Below are 21273 nucleotides of genomic sequence, written 5' to 3'. Positions count from 1 at the left end.
AAGATTTGTATATTTTTTATTTTATAGTTCCTGAGCTCTCTTGACTTTGTGATAAAGAATGGATAAGAATGCATTCCAAATCTGTCAGGGCCCAAAATGGAATTTGGGGGTGGGAGGAAGCACTTGTGCTTTATTGTTTTCATATTAAATATATATATATATATAAGTATATATATGATATTTAAACATTCATGACATTACGATTAACAGACAGTTTAAAAGTACATGTCTGTGTTATCGAATTTTGTGAATTGTAGATAACATCATACCATAACTCATTTAGTAGCAACCTTCATGAAATCAACTTGTTTAATACTGGAGATAACCACACTTAATCAAAAAGAGACCAAGTAAGTACCATTAGTAAGAGCTCTAAGTATCTGTTACAATGGAGTTTCTTTTTTTTTAAAAATCATCTGAAAAACATTGATAACATGAAACATAGTATAATGAAGCTTGGATAGCCAAATTGTGCTAACAACAAATTTTATAAAATGGCTTTATGCATATTTGATTGGATCATCCCTATTGTACCATGTCTTGATAGAAAATATCAATGTGGTGATTGTACATATTTGGTTGATATGTCAAAAGAGTTAGTGTAAACATTAACAGATAGCATAAGTATTATTTTTAACAACTGACCACTTAATGTTTAAACATTTGAAAGGTCATTTTGAGATAATATATCTATATCTATATAGATATTTGCATATGCCATACATTTTAAGAGACGCTGAGCTGACAATGGGATTTTAGCACATTTCATGATGGGAGTGGGTTTTCAGGTGACTCCTAACCAATCTATTCTTGCCCTTACTATCTACTTCAAATTGAAGTCTACAAACCAAGCAGTTCCTTTGGAAGGTATTTTAGTTTGAGCTTGTGAATGAGTATGTGTGCATGTGTGTGTGTGTGTGTATGTGTGTGAGTGTGTATGTTTTGGGATTTCCTATGTGTCTGGATGTATTAGCAGGTTTTAAGTGTCATTTTTTGCCTTTGGCCATTAGAATTTTATTCAAATTCGTTTACCATCCATATGACCAACCTAAAGAAGAAGGAAAGCAGCCAGTATATCGCCTAAGTTTATGGGTGTAGCATCCACTCATATGCCTTGACACAAAGTAATGCCTGACATTTTAAGCAGGAAGGTGGGGAATTGAGGTGGAGCACCAGTTGAGCGCCTGGTTGACACTAACCATGGTCCTCATTTTATTCAGCCTTTGTTTCATCCTGTGAAGTTTCAGGTAGGAGCCCTAACATTTGGACAAAGCATAGTAGCCTTTATGATGAACCTTCAATGTGTCCTTTTGAAACCAGAGATGGTCACTTCTGGTCAGCCCTTTTTTTGCAGTGGGATTTAGATTCCGCCCCCCCACCCCCCCCTTCCCTCCTTTTCTGTCCATTGCTGGCAATGGGTGTTACCTGCTGATGACCAAGCTATCTCCTCTCCAAATTAAACCTTTTGTGTGCTAGTCAATCCATAATTAAGCACTTCTTTTTTATTTTATTTTTCAAAGCTGGCACTAGAACTAAATATAAATACCTCTCTAGAAAACTTTGCTTGCCTTCCCTTTGTGTCCCTCCCCAATTTCATTTCCAGACTTAACTTTTGGCCTTGAAAGTTTATAGCTGTTTTTTTTTTTTTGACTGATGTTGGTTCTTTACTGTTTATTCTACTTCACTTTAGTTCTGTAGTTCACCTGTCCATTAATATTTTTGTTGGATTCTAGCAATGTATATTTCGTCTGTTTTAAAAAATAAAATAAAATAATCAAAGGCAGCCTAAAATTAGGATGCGCTAGTAGTATGCTGTGTTAAGGAAGTTGTGACTTTATTTTTAAGAGAATGACCCGTTTTAAGGGGAAGAAATGACTTGCGTTCACAGGCCACAAAATGCCTTTATATAATTCATATAGTGTTTAATCTAAGTTTCATTTCTGTCATTTAGGGTAAATTGCAGAGGTTTGACATTTTAACTTCATTTAAAGCAAGCTGGCAGAAAGAAGGTGCCAGCCAGCACCAGCTTCATTTTGCACCTAAGCAAAGATAACTACAGCATGCAGTTTTTCCTCCTGTAATATGCCTTCTCCCTGCTTCCCACCCCAGAAACCCACCAGCCCTGACTTCCGCCTAAGCTCTGCACTTGCACCTCAGGCACATAGACAAAAGACATGGCTGTTAGGATTAACATATTTTCATTGCATGCCTGATGTACAGAAATTCAGAAGGTTCTTTTTACTTCCCCAGTACAGGAAGTTGCTGGGAATTTTTGTAACAGTATGGCAGCTAAAGATATTGGTTGCTATACCAGCTTCTTACAAATTGTAATTAGGCCACTTTGACCAGCTGGTAATTAAGGTCTTTGGATCCATGCCTATATGCTAAGTGGCAGAACTATTCCAACCACACACAGCTCCTGGTAGAACCCTTTGGGCAAGGTCTATCAACCCATCTCTATACTTAGAGCCACTGAAATCTAAAATGTTGCTCTCTAGGTAGTCATGAGTGTGTATAGCTTTACAGCTGATAGGTCTAACTGAAAGATAACTGCTCTGGACTGGTTCTGCCCCTTGTTATGTATATTTGGGCTCAAGTTTCTTGATCACAAAGGGAATAAGTTTACCACAATTCTAAATATATTTTTCATTCATATGGAAAATGATAAGAAAATTTCAAATGCTTTCCCAAAAATATAAGAAAATAATTCAGGCTTCTCAAAACCCCCAAAGTAACATTGATATGCCATTGCTGCCATATAACAAAGCTGTTTACATACTGTAAAGCAGATTGGATGAGCTCCAAACTGGACTCTTCTTGTAGTGATTCCATTTGATTGCAAACATTCTAGAGATTCTAATTTGTATTCATTTTATTCAGTCTTATTAAGTCAAGATTTGGAATATTTAAGGACAGTTTTGGTTCCTAGTCAGTTCTCCCTTTTTACTGAACATTTTAAAAGGAAATCAACTTGGTCATGAAAAAGAATAGGATTTGGATTTAAATTGCAGCTTGGCTTTGAAGATTTTCTGTTGATGAAATAATGTTCATCGTAACTATTTACTGATTCTAGCATGTTACTGCAAATCCAATGGCAGAAATATAACTGATTACCAGATGGAGATCCTTTGGGTGAACTGACTGTATTTGCTTTCCACATAGTGTGACCTGACTGAAGATCTCAGTCTTGATAAGGAAATGGAGTGGTTTAGTTTAGGATATGTAAATAGTCAAAAGATTTTCAAATATTTTTGAAACCACTAGAAATTCCTTAAAGGTTTTAGACGAAATAATTACAAGAGAATATTCTTTTGTTGCTTAGTTCTTCATTGTCACAATCCAGCCCATTTTGTTTGTTAACATAAAGAACATGATTAGTCACTTCAACCTGCATTGATGAGAGGAAAACAGATCTCTGTAAGTGAAATTAATAGTACGGTTTGGTTTGGTTTGGTTTGGTTTTAATCACAAGAAGTTTTTTAAAGCCTGTGTTACACATAAGATATTCTGTTAGAAATAGTGTCATTCTTCCCCCTGATTTTCTAATTTACTCTGCCCTCACTATGAAGAGGAAAATGAAGTTATGTTTAAAGTACAGAAACATAATAGACTTAACTCCAGTCCCATGAGGGTCTGTGTCATATCCATTTCCCAGGGCAGTGAGTCTTGTTTTCTGTTAAACAAGGTCTCAACTTTAAAAATCAGTACTTTGGAGAAGTACTACATAAAGAAAAATGATTTAAAAAATGCATTCTTTGAGCACCTTATATTTGTTTAATTTGGCACGTGCACACACATATATAAGAAAAATATCTCTCAAAATTTTTTTCCACATAAAATAATGCTTAAAATAGTGGACTTTGTCATTGCCATGGGACCAGAAGATAACAGCAATGTTCTTCCCCTTGATGTGACATCCTCAGAAAGTAATGCTATTCTCAAGTAGGCCTTGTTTGCCAAAGTTGCATAAGTTGTCTCTGGTTTACTAGCTTTGTGGCTGAGCATTTCTAAGCTAAAGTTATCATTTATCATAACTAAATCCATCTCCTTTTGGTGCCGATGTCATCCACCATTCCCAACATTAAAAGTAAAACTTGGTTTAAAAATAGAGGGTGAGCTTCAAAGATTTGCTTTGTTACAGTAATCCTGCAAACAAGGGCCTAAAAGTTTTAAATGTGGTCAACAATGTATAAAATATATACCGTAATTGTTTTAAGAACCTTTCCTTCTTCTCTGCCTTAAGTTATCATTATCACTTCATATTTATTGAGTGCCAATAGTTTCCTAGGTGCTGTCTTTTTTTTTTTTTTTTTTTTTTTTTTTAAATAGAGGAAGACCAGGTCCTTGGGACCTCATAGGTCTGCCATTAGTCACTACAGGCCAGAAATTCTTAGTGGTGAGCTTTGTATAGGTGACTCAGACTATAGTAATGCTTTTTTTTTCTTTTACACCTCCCTAATCACCCCCACCGCTGCCATGAATTGTGTTGTGTAGATTAACATCAGCAGTTTTTCTTTTCTGAATACACAGTTCAAAAACCATGATTGTCCCATTTACCATTTTATTTTTGCGCAGTTCCTTGAAAACAGTGACAATGCTAAGCACTACAAAAGCAGTCCTGACACATTTGCAATGAATGCAATTAATGCACAGAAATACTCTAAATTGTAACACCTGTATGGAAAACATAATCCTTCTTCATATACCAGATTTTGGGGTGGGTAAAAAGTATTTGATTTCTGAATAAGCTATTTAGACTTTGGGAAGAAGGACTTAAAACAAAGGATGCCGAACAGAAACTTCAGGAGGATAGAAACTTCAAATTCATGTCTTCGAACACAATTTGGAAAATATACTGAGGTCTGTCTTACTCCTTTTGCCACTGGATGATGTGAGTTAAGAATGGAATTGTCAACTCCAATTTTATACTTCCTCTTAACTTTCCTCAGTTTATTAAGAAATTTTAATTTTATTGTAAATTGTGTTTTAAAATCTGTATTTATTAAGTTCTGGTGGTAAACCAAGTAGCTGCATGTTAGAAATACGGCCATCCAGAAAACTGTTGTTTGAAAATTTAAGTAAACACTCAAGAGCTTCAGAAATCGTTTAACTTATTTTGTACGTTGCAAAAAAAAAAAATTTATTTTGCTTAGAGTGACATTTTTTTATAATTGTGTACAGCTTTTAAGGGTGTGGGAGGTGGGGAAATAACACCCAAAAGTAGAATGTAGATTTTTACAATTGTGTTTGTGATAGAATATCCAAGGGTACATGCTGTAATTAAAACTAAAACTGCTTAACAATTTGTGCCATGGTCTTTTTCATCCTCCTGCCTGAGAGCTAAGGGTTGCTGGTATAGGTCAAACCTGCCATACATACAAAGGAGCTGTGACACCAGGAGACTAATACAACCACTGTTCTCCTATTCCCAAAGGCATTTCCCAAAATCAACAATAAAACTATGGTGTCCATTCACATAAATGAGTGATCAGATAAAGGGGCCTGGAATGATCCCGATTAGAAGGACTGGCATATTACAACAATCTGGTTTTTCCAAAGTCATAATATCATAGCTGGTCTGATGTTTTGTTCTCATCTCCAATAGCCCTTTGCCATTTGGAACTTTTGTCCTTTCAGAAGAACCTACCAGTGATTTTTTGTATCTACCAATTACAAAGCATACAGTACTGCTAATTTTGAAACACGCGGAAGGTATATAATTGCTTATGACTTATAGCCTAGACTACTATTTTTCCATGGATGCTAATTCATCCGCTTTTAAAATAGTCATGGCAAGAAAAAAGAACAGATCTTGTTTTCTAATTCTACTTGCCTTGAAGATGGATTTTGAAATCTCATTCTTTTAAATAGTACAGTTCCAGAGTTGGTTTTTAAAAAAACAACTACTTTGTTTCAATGTCAATGTATTGCTCCCCCTACACTCCATGTAGCACAGCTGTGCTCTTAAAAAGGAAAAAATACGTCTGCGTGAGTGTGTTAATAAGCATCTAATCAAGCTAACTGATGTGTAGCTTCTGTCTACAGCTGTTATCAGATAGGACAGGCTCTTCAGTGTATTTATGAGTCCCACAGTGCAGTCCTGGTAATCTTGAGTCTCCTGCCTTGGCATAAATAATATAGACTACTTACTAGCAGATAGGGATTTGGGGGGGGGGGGGGTCTCTGTGTATTTGTTGTTTTAAGTATAGTATCTGGCATTCAGAGGAATTAATCAGATCAGAGCTGCCAGAACATATACCTTGCAATTTAAGATACGCTTATGTGTAACACTTTATTTACTCCTATACTTTGGATCTGTTTTGTTGGTTTTTGTTTTTAAGAATATATAAAATTTGTGGATTAGGTTCTCAGACTTAGGGAATGCTTCCATTTATTTTGTTCTTGACAGACAAGTATTAAATGTTAAGAAGCTCAGCAGGTAAGGTCATAGATATGATATCTTAACCTTGCAAGAAGGCTGAATTTCTATTTCTTGATGGAATCATGATCATTGCTAAAGGTCTAAAAGGATCGGTTTCTTCTATATGGATGTGTCCTGAATGTGGTAGTGGGAGAATATATTTTAAAAACTGGAAGCGTGATTCATTGCACAGAAAATGGGTGATACTTTTCACTCTTTCTTTTCCACAACTATGCTATCACAAGCATGTAAATTTTGTGCATAAAAATAATGTGGGAAGTCCTGGTAGCCTCGGTGCTTAAGGGGTTAAACTGCAATTTATGAACAGCTAGTGTGTTAAAATTGCAATGCACAACTGTTTAAATACTATATACCTTGTAAATGAAAAACAGAATATGTTAAGGCTGGTGCCAATATTTTTGTTAATGAAATGTTCAATGTTGTCTCACTACAGTCTGGTCAGAACTCTCTTGGTGTGTAAACTAGGCCCAAAGCCATTTTATAGCTGCTGGCCTATTTGTGTAACATTTTCTTTCATAATGCTTTTGTTATAATACCTTCTGTCATTTATTACATATAAATATGACATGTTACGTTGTCATAATAAAAAAAAATTTTAAATAACTTGACGGGCCTAGCATGTTGTATTAGTAAACTTAGTTTCTGCTTTAAGCCCAAGAAGCTCTACATAATGGTTTGGTGGATTCCCAAAGACCTAAGTTCAAATCCCAGTTCTGCCAGCTTCTAGTAAGTTTGACCAGGGGCAGATCATCCTAATTTAAAAGAACAGATATCAAGATGATGAGTATCTGAACTATATTAGTGTTATTGTAAATGTAGAAGACTGATATGAAAGATGTGTGACAGACAAGATTAGGCAAGAATTAAACATGACACCAACATTTCCAACACGGGTACCTGTGAAGATGGTGTTGCCCTCAACGGAGATAGAGACTTTGGGGAAGGGCAGGTTTAAGAGGAAAGAAGACAAGTTCAGCTTTGGACAAAACCTAGAAATTTCTGGCAGGCAGTTGTGAGAATAAAGTTTGGGGTGGGTGGCTGAAAGGGTCAGATTGGGCCAAATATATGAATTTAGAATCAATTGCATAAAGATGGCAACTGAACTCATGGAAGCACACAAGATCACCAGGAGTTTAAAAGAGTAGAAAAGGGAGGCTAAACTCTTGGGGGACATTCAAACTTAGGAAGCAGGAGAAAGATATTAAACAGTGAAAGCCAAGAAGTTGTTAAGCTGGGTAAAAAATGAGCAGCATGCCAGAAACCAAGGCAAAAAAGCAATAGAAGAGCACTTGGTGGCATCCAATGTTGCAGAAAGATCAAAGTATGAGGACTTGGGGGCAGGGAGCCCATCAAATTTAGCAGCTGAGGTAATTTGGTAACTTGGAAAGAGCAGATTTAGTAGGAGGGTAGGAAAATAAGCCATATGGGTAAGGATTGAGGAGACCATTGAGAGAAAATTAAAGAGTGTTAACTAACAAGCTTTGAAAAAGGAAAAGAAGGAAAGATTTAAGACGGTAGCTTGAATTGATGTTGGCTGGGGCCAAGGCCAGGTTTTTTAATGATGTTGAGGCATGAACATATTTATAAGTAGTGGGAAAAGTCCCTAAAGATAGGGAAAATTTTTAGATTTGACCTGGGAATAATGAATAAAGCAACCTCAAGGAAAACAAGAGAAAGCTATGAAGGACACAAAAAGTCCAAAGATTAAGTTTAGGAAAGAGAAAATTTTTTCTTATCCTTGGGGCCTGGAAGAAAGAAGACAGATGAAAGGTGTAGGATAGTTTTGAGAACATAAGAAAAAATAAGGGAACTCAGTGAAAGGCCTCAATCTTTTCCATCAAGTAGGAAGTAAAATTCCCTGCTGAGGAGAGTGGAAAAGGGGTAGATTTGACTCCAAAGGAGAGAAAAATGCTTTAAATAAGTCTTCTAAAAGGAGTGTGAGATTAAGTTGATTAAGAAAGAATAAAAGGATTACTCTTTAGCCTGGTAGGTCCTGGTGAAGTCAGATACCAGAATGTTTAATGGACCTAATAGGCCTAGTTTTGAGACTATCCAGCAGCGTTTGGTGGCTAAGCCATAGAACCAGCAAAAACAGATGGTAGGAGCATCAGCATTGAGAATCGTAAAGCCATGTACAACAGCAGGGATTCAGGACAGAGGACAGAATCCAGTTGAGCTGGCTAAGTAGAGAAGGGAGAAAGTGAGTCAAGAACAGCAGTGATGACTTGGAGGAAAGACCACTGAGGAAGTGTAGGTCTTGTAACTGGGAGTGTCCCCCAAGAAGATTCTCCCTCTGCTTGGCAATCTCAGTTCCCAGGTGTTCAGTTACTGTCCTCATGTAGATGACTCCAAGACTTAGGATAATCTTCCTCCCATGTTCTAGTTTCACATCACCAACTGCCTTTTGGATGTCTCAAACTGGATGTCCCATAATCATCTCAAGATTTGATCTATCCAGAATGAATCTCATTATCTTTCCTTCTACCCTCTCCTCTATTGCACTCCTGTTGTCAAGAGTGCTCCCTTCCCATAGTCAAGGCTCAGAAAGCTCATGGTCACCTGCAACTTCTCCCTCACACCAAACTGTTATGCTGCCAAGTCTGGTCATTTGGCCTTTTGGACATCAATCAAGAATTTCTGTCACCTCCCTTCCCTTCTTCCCTTCCATTTCCTTCCCCCCACTTCCTTTTCCTTCTCTTCCCTTCCTTTTCCCCTTCCCTTTTCCTCCTTTCCCTTCCCTTTCTTCTTCCCTCCCCCCTTCCCTTTTCCCCTTCTTTTCCCTTTTTCCCTTCTCTTTCTTTTCTTTCCCTTCCCTTCCCATAGTATCCTCTGTTTGGCCCCTTCCTGTCTTTCCAGGTTTCTCCCACTTCTACCTCCTCTCTGACCCAGTGACATCAGCCTCCTTGACTCTCGTCCGTGACTCCCTACCTTTTTGGTGCTTGTCCAACTGGGCCAACAATGTGAACCCTGCTTACCTCTGCTGTGGCTTTCTCCAAAATTCAAATCCAATTTCCCCTTTTGCAGGAGGCCTTTCCTGTTACAAGTCCTTCCTTCTTTCATCTTCTCTATGCTTTGGACATTCATGTGCTTGTGTTAATAGATTTGTCTCCCTCAGAATGTAAGCTCCTTGTGGGCAGAGACTGCCTTTGACCTTCTTTGTAACTCTGACAGTCAGCAGGGTTCTTGGTACATGTAAGTGCTTTGATAGACTGTCAAAGCAAAAAGCCGGGGGCAGCTGGCTGGCTCAGTGGATAGAGAGCCAGACCTAGAGAAGGGAGGTCCTGGGTCAAAATCTGGCCTCAGGTGCTGCCTGGCTGTGTGACCCTGGGCAAGTCACTTTACCCCGATGGGCTAGCCCTTACCACTCTTCTGCTTTGGAACCCATACCCAGTACTGATTCTAAGATAGAAAGAAAGGGTTTTTAAAAAGCTGCTTGAGTTGAGGAAATAGAAGAGGATAGCTGTTCAGAAGATTGTGTTCTCAGATTAAAATTTCAGAGCTCAAGCTCTTTGGGGTAAAACAATTCAGGATTATGGTGAAAAGTCACCCAGGATGAAGGTAAAGTTTAAGCTAGAGAGAACTAGGGGGATCCAGGTGTGGAACTTATTAAGGAAGAAAGTAAGGTGAGGAATCCGGCTCAGCAGCCGATTCAGCAAGATTGTGAATTGCCTGGTATGTGAATGGGTAGAGTGCATGGCAGTGGCAAGAGGGAGGCCTGGAACATGCCAACCCTTCCTTTCTGTCTTTCTGTTGGGAAGAAGGAAAAATAATATGAAGGTCATGAGAAAAGCAGCAGCCAGAAATGGAGGCTGCCAAGAGAGATGGTGTCTTCGGAACTGAGACAGAACTGGGAGGGGTGAGAGTTAGAAGTTCTAGGATAATGGAATTTTATTTACAATAGAAATGTTAGACTTGGTATCAGGAAATCCTGAGTTCAAATCCTGCCTCAGACACTAGTTGCCTAAGCTTTTATCATCCGCCTGCCTTCATTTCCTCATGTAAAATGGGGATGACAGCACCTACCTCACAGGGTTGTTGTGAGGATCAAAAGAGATAATAGCTGTAAAGTGCTTTGTAAAGCAAAAAACTACTATGTGTAGGATAGCCATTATTACCATCATTGTTATCTTCAGAACAAGATAGGATAGAGATAAGGCTGAGCTAGATGGGGTCTGGTAGGGGGATGGGGCCTTCCCAAAAACCCCTTCCCACCTGCAATCTTTAAAACAGGAATTTTCTAGAAGCCAGGGGAAATGCCAGGTGGGCTCTACGGGAAGGCAGCCCCAAGGTTCTATTTAGACTGCTGACGTCTGCCTCCTTTTCTTTTCCAATGAAGGGGCTGAAGGGGATGATGTCCCACTTTAAATCCCTCTCACCCTTAAGTGACCCTTGGGAGTCACTCATTGCCTGAAAAAAAGATTTCTTTTAAGATGACTCAAGTGCCAGAAAGTCTTTCTTGATACCCCCAGCTGCTTGTGCCCAACAAAAGTACCTCACATCTATTTTGCATTTACCTATCTACACATATACATTTTCTCCCAATAGAACGTAAGCTTTTTTATTTTAACCCTTACCTTCTGTCTTAGAATCAATACTAAGTATTGGTTCCAAGGCAAAAGAGAGGGAAAGACTAGGCAATGGGGATTAAGGGACTTGCCCAGGGTCACATAGGTAGAGAGTGTTTAAGGTCATACTTGAACCCAGGACCTCCTGACACCGGGCCTGGCTCTCTATCCCCTGAACCACCCAAATGTCCCAAATGTAAATTTTTTGAGGGCAGAGACTCTGGCATCTGCCTCGTATCCCCTGCACTTTGCACACTGCTGGTGTGTCAGGGGTGTTTAATAAGTGGCGATGGACTGAATCCTTCCGTAATGTCTCACTCATGAATTTCTATGGCCCTCTGAGCTTCTAATAGTTCTTCTCACAGTCTACCTGTTTTTAAAATTTGGGGTGTCTGCTGCTAGAGCTCCTGGGTAAGGACTACTTGTCCTCTCCCACAAAGAGGCCCCTAGCAACAAGGGAGGTCGTCAGGGGCCTGCAAACATCTTTAGGCATTGATGCTTAGGGAAAGAAAGGCAAAGTGGAGGAGGCTGCCAGGAAACCGAGTATCTCCTGGGGTCTGGCTCACCTCGGCAGCATCCACAGTCCCTGCCCGGCCAAGCAGCCAGCATCCCCCGAGAAGGCGTTTCTCTTCCTTCTCCCTCACTAGAAGGGAGATTCTCTGCCTCATCTTCTGAAGGCAGGAGGAAAAGTGAGACCAAGAACAGAAGTCATTTTTCCTTTTGAACCTCCTGAGTGTGAGCCAGCACCTTGTCCTTCAGTCCTGAGCCCCCGCCCATGTGTCCGGCGGTCCTGCAGTCGGTGAGGCTCGCCTTTCACCTCCCACTTTGGACACTCCTGATGTCAACAGCCTCTTCATTCAGGTTCCATGTCTGGATGAAATGAGGTCATCGTAAATCATTGAACAGGTGAGAAAAGGTTTCATGAGCTCCAAAGGGACAAGGGTTCCCAGCAGCTGGCGTTCATGGATGGAGCACCCCCTCATCTCCGTCAGTTCAGAAGGGCAGCCCATGTTTGAGGAGCCCAGCTCCCTTGGGAGGGGACTTTCTGTGCCTTCAGGTGATCGTGAAGCAGTAGCAAAGGAGGCAGGGGAGGCCCTAGGGACCACTTTGCAGCCTTTGAGGGGACTGCTGCTCCTGTCATACCCCCATTACATCTCTAGTCCTAGATTTTATCCTTGAAGGCGAGGACTGTTTTTGACTCATGTTTGTATTCCCTTTAGTAGAATCAGAAGAATTGAGGTCAAATCCTGCCCTTGTCATTGGTTAGGAAACTAGAGGCAAGCTAAATTACGCCTCTAAAGCCTCCATTTCTCTCATCTATCAAATGAAGATAATTCATTGTACCTACCTCAAAGGTTATTATAAGGTTCAAATAAGATAATAAAGTACTTGGCAAACTTTTCAAAGTTATATGAATGTCAAGTGGTTGTTAAGAATTCCCAAAGTGCTCAGTTTTTGTTGGTAACATTTACTGTGGCTAGATAGAGACATTAAAATCCTCATAAATCCTGAGCTTCCATTAAGTTCTTACTAGGTGGTAGCTATTCAAACAGTGTGATTAAGTTAAATGAGCTCTCACACAGGAGTTGAGAGACCCCTTTACTGAATTCCAGCTACTTTATTAGCTCTGACATCATGAATAGTGTGCTACCTTGAGCCTCAGTTTTTTTCCTCTGTAAAATGGGAATAATAATACCTCTTGTCTGATTTAGAGTTGTCATACTTCGTAAACCTTTGTAAAACTAAGCCAACTTAGGCTATTATACAAAATGTTTCATGTTGGAATCCTCCAGCACCCGGCACAGTGCACAATGTATAGAATCACAAAATCTCAGAATTAGAAGGGACTTTGGCTGGCAGCCAGTCAGTCAACTAGCATTAATTAAGCATGTTTTAGATGCCAGGCACTGGGGATACAAAGGCAAAACAGTCCCTGCTCTCCAAGAACTCAGTCTATTGGGGGAGACTATGCAAACAACTATCTACAAACAATACATATATATACTTATACACACACACACACACACACACAGACACACACTCAAACACTCTGGGCCACAGAAAATCCGATCCCTAACAAAAGGCAACTGAGGCCAAGCTCGAAGCACATAACAGTTTATCAGGGAGATGAGTCTGGTGGTCCCTAACCAATTGGATCCAAGATTTTCCTCAAGCCAAGGATTCCTCAACTTGGTGTTCACCTGCTTTTAAAAGGGCTTGAGGAGTCCTTGGGAGATCATTAATTAGGTGTTTCAATTCTTATTATTGGGCATCTTCAGAAGTGGGGGGAACTCTATGATTGGCTAAGGGACATGTCAGGCTATCATCCATCAGCAGTATTTTGGGGGCTTTCGTTTGTTAGGAATATTTTGGGCCAGAAGCGTGAAATGAATATTTATGACAAAGCAACTATAGTTTTTGAACACACTTCTCTCATCGTACACTTATAGGAGTGGGGGGGAGAGGAAGGCATCGTCAACATCTCTAACAGAGAGATACACAATCTGAGCTAGAAAATTGTTCATACTGTTCAGTCCTTAACTCAATCCCTAGGACTACTATGTAGAAAATACTCTAAAGCAGTGATGAGCAAACTTTTTAAAGAAGGGGCCAAAGGAAAGGAAATGCTGGTTCCTGACTTGGACCTGGAGGAGCACTAGAACTGAGACCCTGAGACCTTGGTGAGACTATTCTTAAATTTTTCCCTTAGAAAAAAGGCTGACTGACTACTTTAACTTCCCTGGAGGTGCTAGCTTCCAGGAGGGTCTCTTAATTGGGAGAAGCCCTAGTGGCTAAACTCCTTGTGAATTGACTTTTAGGCTCTCTGGCTGGGCCTCTGGAGCCTTGCCAGAGTAAAGCCCAGACTAGAATACAAATCTAGTTCGTTAAGTTAGATCTCTAACTACCCTCTTCTCATCTCTCTACTTCCACTCTCTCCTATATTTTGTAAATAAATTACTAAAATCATTTTAGGAATTGGTATTTATTCAGGTCCTTGGAGACCATACCTTTTAATATTAATATCAAACCCAAAACCCCTCTTTTCCCTCTTACATTTTATGACCACTCCAGTCCAACCAACCATAACCTGTTTCCTTCTTACATATGGATGCCGAGTCTGAGAGAAAAGGAGTCACTGGATTACAGAATACATGGGAGTAGAGGATAATGAGAGAGGAGAAAGATGAAAAAAGACTGGAAAGGTAGGAAAAGGCCAAGTTATGGATAAACAGGGGATTTCACATTTGCTCCAGGAGGCAAGAAGGAGCTACTGCAATTGAAAGGATAGGGGAATGATCTGATCAGACCAGCCCTATACCTGATCAAGAATTCCCTCTATAGTGTACCTGAGAGGGGCTCATCCAGCTTTTATGCAGGAGACCTATCTACTACCTTTTGAAGCAGCCTATTCCCCTCTTGAATAGCTCTACATTTTCAGGAAGTTTTCCTTACCTCATAGCTAAATATGCATTTTTGTAACTTCTATTCATTGTTCAGTTCTATGCCTGGGAGTCAAGTAGAATTAAGTTATTTCCTATTCCACATAGCATCCTTTCACTTAGAGGCAGCTTAAAGAGATCAATTAATGTTTATAATAATAATGTTTATTATCAATTATTGAAATTGAGTATTGCCTTTAAGTTCTTGATATCTCCTTTACTGCTCAATAAATGTTTGGGAAATTGAACTTTGATGTATGGAGAATAATGCTTCATCATGACTATTTTTAATGTCTTTATAAAGAGCAAGGAGTAGGATTATATATTTAGATCTGAGAGGGATCTTGGAGACCATTCAGTTGAGTGTTAAATCCTCAGAGGTGTTCATGGTCATTGTCTAATTCACCGTGAGTCATGTCCAGTGTTTTGAACTTCTATAAAAGGGAGTCTCCAGATTGCAGTGTCTAATTGGAGTCTCTGAGCATAATGTGGCCATTGTTACTCTGAGCAATTCACTGGGTATTTCAGTGGAAATATTTGAAAATGTTTCACTACACTTTAACATGTCAACAAATGTAAATATTCAACCAAATAAAGAAGAAAAAAATTAAATTGCAAGAGAATCTATAAACTTCTTTTACTTGGTATTTTAAAATATGAATGCTGTATTATCTTCAGCAGGGTAATAACAAAATTGTTCTATTTGCTTCTGTGTCCTCTTTTATTTTCCTATCAGTAATACCCTGGTCAAGGTAGAATCTAGAGATCCCAAACTTGTGGCCTGGTGGGATCTGATGAACCCCAAGTTCTAGGAATAGCTTGTTAAGTTGGAGACCCCAAAGCTTGTGCTTGTTCCCCATTCCCATGAGAAGCCACCCTGAAGGGAATTTCCGACTAGCTGTTGGGGACTGAATAATGGACCCTAGGGTAAATGCTAAATATCCTTTTGTCTTAGGTAGTCTTGCCCAAGGTATCAGAGACCCTTTTCCTGGAAGACACACCTAGGCAGGGACCATCCTTTAGTATCCATTGTAAGCAGCCCCTTCCCTTTCACCCTGGCCTCTGGCTATGATTCCTTTCCCAAGCTTGATTGCATCCAGTCCCTATGATAATGCCAATCATATTTCCCAGCCCCTGGATCTTCCCAAATGGTATATAGGCTCCCCAATTTCTTTTGTTTTCAGGAGTTGTCAGCTATGTGGTGGCACTCCCAGGGGGTCAGGGACCAGAGCAAGCAGTGTTCAATCCTCAAAGTCTGCATAAGGCGGGTGGTGCACCTCAGAGTGGAGCCTAATCAGCCCTGTCCCCCTTTTTCTTAATTAAAGAGTGGCTTTTCTGACTATTTAATAGTTCTGTGTTTTTTCAAGGTCAATAGATGAAAGGTGCTGGGTTCAAAATTGACCTCAGATACTTCCTAGCTGTGTCACCCTGGGCAAGACACAGTCCTTACAGCTCTTCTGCCTTGGAACCAAGTTGGTCAGAAGATGAGGGGTTTAAAAAAAAAAAAAAAAAAAAGGTACAGGGCTGATCTCTAGCCTCTACCTTTATGCTCCCAGGATAGGTTTCACTGCCCGGGGTCTTTTGATGTTCACTGACAAGGGGCAATACAGGTTTCTAGTGACCAGCTTACTAGTTCCCCTCCCTACCCGAAGAGAGGTTGCTGCGGGAGCCCGGCCCTGATCCCAAGGACCCTCTTTGCCAAGTCCTCGCTACCAAATTCTTCCTCCCGAACTCTCTTGTTTCCAGTGGTCCTTAGCCCTGCGCTCATTGCACAGTTGGTGAAATTGAGGATAGGACACCTGAGGGGAAATGACTGGCCCGAGGTCACCCGAGATCTGCGATTGAAAACAAATCCCTTCCGTAAACCGGGAAGGGGGGCGGAGAGGGAGAGTAGGATTAGGGAGGAATCGAGAGTGTGTTCTCAGGTCTTCCAAGACTATCGAGCATTCGTCCTAGAAAGGCCTGGATGGCCCTAGAACTGAGAAGGGGGCGGGGCTTAGTTGCCCTTGTTCTTCCGGGGTGGCGGAGCTCACTTGGCCCCTTTCCTTCCGGGTTTGGGGCGAGCGTGCTGCCTTCGCCTCCCGTCCAGCCCCCTCCCCTGTCCGCCGGGCGGCCACTGCCACCGCCAGCGCCGACAGGATGAGTTTCTTGAAGAGCTTCCCTCCGCCGAGCTCAGAAGATGGGCTGCGGCAGCAGCAGCCCGACACCGAAGCGGTGCTGGACGGCAAGGGCCTGGGCACCGGTACCCTCTACATCGCCGAGAGGTAGTGGCGCCGGCTTGAGGGGATGCGCGCGGAAGCGGCTGTCCTACGCAGTCCCCCCCAACCCCCGCCTCGTGCGTAGGCGCGTGCTCGCTGCCCGAGGAGGCGAAGAGGGGGTGGGAGGGAGGAGGCGGCGGCGGCGGGGCGCACACATGCGCGTAAGCGTACAGGCTTGAGGCGACGGAGGATCCTCGCGGGGCTCCAGGCGGTTTTGGGGCCGTTGGGGCCACGCTGAGTGTTGCTGGGCCAGCTTCTTCCTCAGCCTTAGGGGAGAGGAGCGGGAACATGGGCCGATAGTTGGGAGGGTTACGGCCGGGAGGTGCAGAAAAGAGTGGCGCCCTCTGTTCATTCCTGGAGTGACGGGGAACTCGCATTGTAAATTAACTCCAAATTATTCTGCCTGATGCTCGCTCGCACTTAGCACCCTTGTTTTCTTCCCCCATTAGACCTCGAGGTCCTCGAGGGCAGTGCCTGCGGCCTTTGACGTTGTTTCTCCTAAGCTTGGCTTGCTGTCGATGCAGCTCGTTCCAATGCAGGACAGAACCGTTAGGAAGTTCTTCTCTTGAAACTTGGTTTATTCCTACTTTTGTTCTCAGTGTCCGAGCAGAAAAACGCTTGAAACAGACTAGGAGGGCAGCTAGGTGGCCCAGTGGTTTGAGATCCAGGCCCAGAAATAGAAGGTCCCGAGTAAAAACTTACTTGCTGTGTGACCCTGGCTAAGTCACTTAACCCCCATTGCCTAGCCCTTACTGATTCCCTGCCTTGAAACGGATACACAGTATAGATTCTAAGACGGAAGGTAAGGGCCTCGGTTCCCTTTGGAAATCAAGCTGGTGAAGCCTATAGACTTTTTTTCAGTAATATTTTTTAATGCATAAAATAAAATCATCTTTAAGCACTAGGGGGTTTCCATGGTCCCAGCAGGGAAGGGGTTGGGGTAGCACTGAACATTGGGGATACAAAGAAAGGCAAAAACCAGCCCCTGCTTTCAAGGAGCTTATCTAATGGAAGGAGAATATATGCAAACAACTCTGTACAAACAAGATATGTATACAGGATAAATTGAGGGTAATTTCTGACTAACATTAGGGGCACTTAGAAAAAAACTTCTTGGAAGAAAAAGGATTTGAATTGAGACTTAAAGGAAACTTAAAAGAGAGCCCAGATGAGGGAGAGCATCCAGGTGGGAGTGTAGGGGAGGCTGGGCAGTGGACTATAATACCCCAAAGATGAGTAATAGGATAAAAAGAATTAGGAATGGAGCTTTTTTCCCCCATAGAACTACAAAGGAAACCAATTATATTCAAATAGCAGAATAGTTAAAAATCAATCTGAGATTAAGAATCCCCAGTCTAAAGGCTTTTCTAGTTAACAATCCATCACATATTAAAAAAAAAACAAACCAACAAACCCTAACCTGTTTTAGAATCAATTGTTGGTAAAGGCTAGGCCATTGGGGTTGTGACTTGCCCTGGTTCACACAGGAAGTGTCTGAGGTCAAATTTGAACCTAGGACCTCCCATCTTCAGACTTGGCTCTATCCACTGAGCCCTTTATTGTTCCCTTATTTGAGAATCTTGACCTGTCTGTCAATCAGCATACATTTATGGAACAATTCCTTTAAGTGCTAGGGACTCAAAGAAGTGTAAAATAGTTCTGCCCTTAAGAAGTCTACATTCTAAAGGGAGAGATTGTCACATAAGATTTCTCTATAAAGCAAAATATCAGTTCCTCTTGATACTGTTTTGAATGCCTTCCCCCTTAAATGTGCTAGTGAAAAAGCCCCTCCTAGTCAAAGTATCTACCATGCCCAAGGCATTGTGCTAAGTGCTGAGAAGTGGGGAGAAATTAAGTGACTTGCCTAGGGTCTCATAGCAAGTGGTTGAGGTTAGTTTTTTACTCAGGTTTTCCTGACTCCAGGTCCACCAATTTATCCACTGTGCTACCTGGCTGCCCATAAAATGTGCCATCTAGAACACATTGGTATAATAAAAGTTTTCAATCAGCATTTATTTAAAGCGTTTACCTTAATGCACATTACTCCCCTTCACTCTTAAGGTCCAGTTCACATGGCCTTCCTTGTTTCTGACTTCAGACATCTCTTTAGATTGTAAGCTCCTTGAAGACATGAACTTTTTCATATTTGTATCCCCAGGTACTTAACAGATGGCTGGCACATAGTGGGCACATAATACTTATTAAAGATTGACTTACCACCATCCATCCTTCTTTCTACTGCCAGACTAACCTTTCTGCCAAGTAAAGTTGTCTTGCTTGCCCTTACAGGGTTCTTAAAATCTGGCACAACTGGGGGCAGCTGGGTAGCTCAGTGGAATGAGAGTCAGGCCTAGAGACCGGAGGTCCTAGGTTCAAACCCGGCCTCAGCCACTTCCCAGCTGTGTGACCCTGGGCAAGTCACTTGACCCCCATTGCCCACCCTTACCACTCTTCCATCTATGAGACAATACACCAAAGTTAAGGGTTTAAAAAAAAAATCTGGCACAACGATAGTATAGGATATAGAAATAAGGCTAGAAAAAAAATCTGAAGGTCATCTGCATAGAAATAATAATTGGAACCCCTAGTAGCTATTAAGATCACCAAGTGAAATAGTCTAGAGAGAGAAGAGAAGAGGGCCTAGAAATGAACTTTGAGAAGACCCAATCAATCCATAGTTAGTGGGCCTAATGTGATAAAGGTAAGATAGGTAAGAAGGGAACCAAGAGAGAGCAGTCAAGAAGGATGAGAATTGAGAAAAGGCCATTAGATTTGGCAATTAGGAGATCATCATTAACTTTGGAGAAAACAGTTTTGAGTTGAATGACACCAGACTGCAAAGAGAAAGAGAATGAGAGGTAAAGATGTGGGATAGCCTTTTGAAGGGCACAGAAGGAGGGGGAGATCGGAGAGTATTGCTAGCAGGGGTAGATGGATATTGAGGATGAGAGATCCTGGAGTTTGTAGGTAACAAGGGCAGGGGATTATTGATGGTTAGTGAGAGAGTGAGGATGTTAGAGGGGGCACTCTGACGGAGAGGAGGGGATGGAATGGGATCCCTTTGTATTCATGTACAGAGGTTTGCTTTTGCAAGAAGAATCACCTCTGAGAAAAGATGGAGGAAATAGTGGCAGAAAAAGGATCTATGAGATATGAGTTGAAGAGGGATCAAGAAGGCAATCTTTTTTTCATTTAACTATGAAGGAAAAACAGTAACTCGGTGTTTAAAGGCAAAAACACACATAGCTAGAAGAAGAATACAGGTTAGAGCTAAACAGTGTCTTAGAGGCCATCTAATACGTTCTGTACTTTTCATAGATGAAAAACAGACTATGAAAGGTTGAGTTAGTCAAGGTTGGGTAGACAATAAGCATCACAGGCAGAATTTGACCCTGATTCCAGGTCCAGTATTTTATCCTCTGCAGCATGCTGCTTCCATTTTTAAATAATAACTACCAGGAAAACAGACCAGCATCTTAAATCATATGCCATAGTAACCTCAAAAATTGAGTACCAGAAACCAGATAACTTTAACAATAGGTAGGGAAGGAATTCTTTTTATTAAAAAAGTTATTTACCTTTAGAATTTGTGCAGTTGTGGTTGGAGGGGCTGTGGGCAAACAGGCTCACTGTTTCACTGTTAGTAGAGTTGTAAAATGTTCCAGCTACCCTAGATTTAGAATTCTGAAAGAAAAGTAACTAAACTGTCCATACCCTTTAACTTAGCAGTTCCATTAAAGGGCATATTGCTCCTACCCCCATCAAAACCAAAGATTCAATATATGCCTAGCAATAGTCTTTGTAATTTATTATTTTTATTATTGTTTTTTGCAAAAATATTGCAAACAATATATGCTCAACAGTTGTGAAATGGCTGAAAAACTGTAGCATATAAATATAGTGAAATGCAACTATTTAGTAAAAAATGGAAAATATGAGGAATTAAGTGGAACATAGGAAAGTGTATATGAAATGACAGTAAAATGAGCAGAGCAAGGAGAACACTTTACATCAGTGATGGGCAAATAAGGCTCGTGCCAGATACGGCCTCCTGAAATGTTCTATCCAGCCATGGGACATGATTCCTAATCTGACGAATACAATAAGTAAGATACAGTACAATGAAACTTTGAAAGAGTTGCCTTAGAAACAGACTGACAGATTTCCTTTCCTTTGGCCCCCCTTTAAAAAGTTTGCCCATCGCTGCTTTACACAATGACTATCATAAGCAAATGAAAAGGTAACTAAAAGACAGTGGAATTCTGAGTAATAGAAAAGCAGATGAAGGTCCTGGAGAAGAAGTGATGGAAATTCTTAACTACTTTATATCAGGGAGATGATATTGCCTTTAAGACTCAGAGTTATCAGGCTTAGACTCTTGAATGTTTTTGATTCAATGATTTTCATTGTCACTTGGAAGGAGTGTTCAATTTGGAGAAGGTGTGGGACAGTGATGGTGAACCTTTTAGAGACAGAGTGCTGTGCCCCTCTACCCCTTACCCCACACAGGGGAGAAAGGGCTTCCATTAGACTGTTGGGCAGAGGGGTGGGTGAAGTGAGGAATATAG

At 41.0% G+C, this 21273-nt stretch overlaps 1 protein-coding gene across 1 annotated transcript in view; it reads left to right on the top strand.

Moving 5' to 3' along the window:
* Positions 1-16501: 16501 nt before the first annotated feature.
* Positions 16502-21273, top strand: part of CLNS1A (chloride nucleotide-sensitive channel 1A) — a 29939-nt gene continuing 25167 nt past the window's right edge. Inside the window, exon 1 of the mRNA XM_044666002.1 lies at positions 16502-16711. Coding sequence (XP_044521937.1) covers positions 16587-16711 — 125 coding nt within the window. The 5' untranslated portion in view covers positions 16502-16586. The remainder of the gene's footprint in view (positions 16712-21273) is intronic.

The sequence above is a fragment of the Gracilinanus agilis genome, chromosome 3 (assembly GCF_016433145.1).
Source record: "Gracilinanus agilis isolate LMUSP501 chromosome 3, AgileGrace, whole genome shotgun sequence".
Classification (NCBI taxonomy): Eukaryota; Metazoa; Chordata; class Mammalia; order Didelphimorphia; family Didelphidae; genus Gracilinanus; species Gracilinanus agilis.
This window is presented reverse-complemented; position numbering and strand designations above follow the sequence as displayed.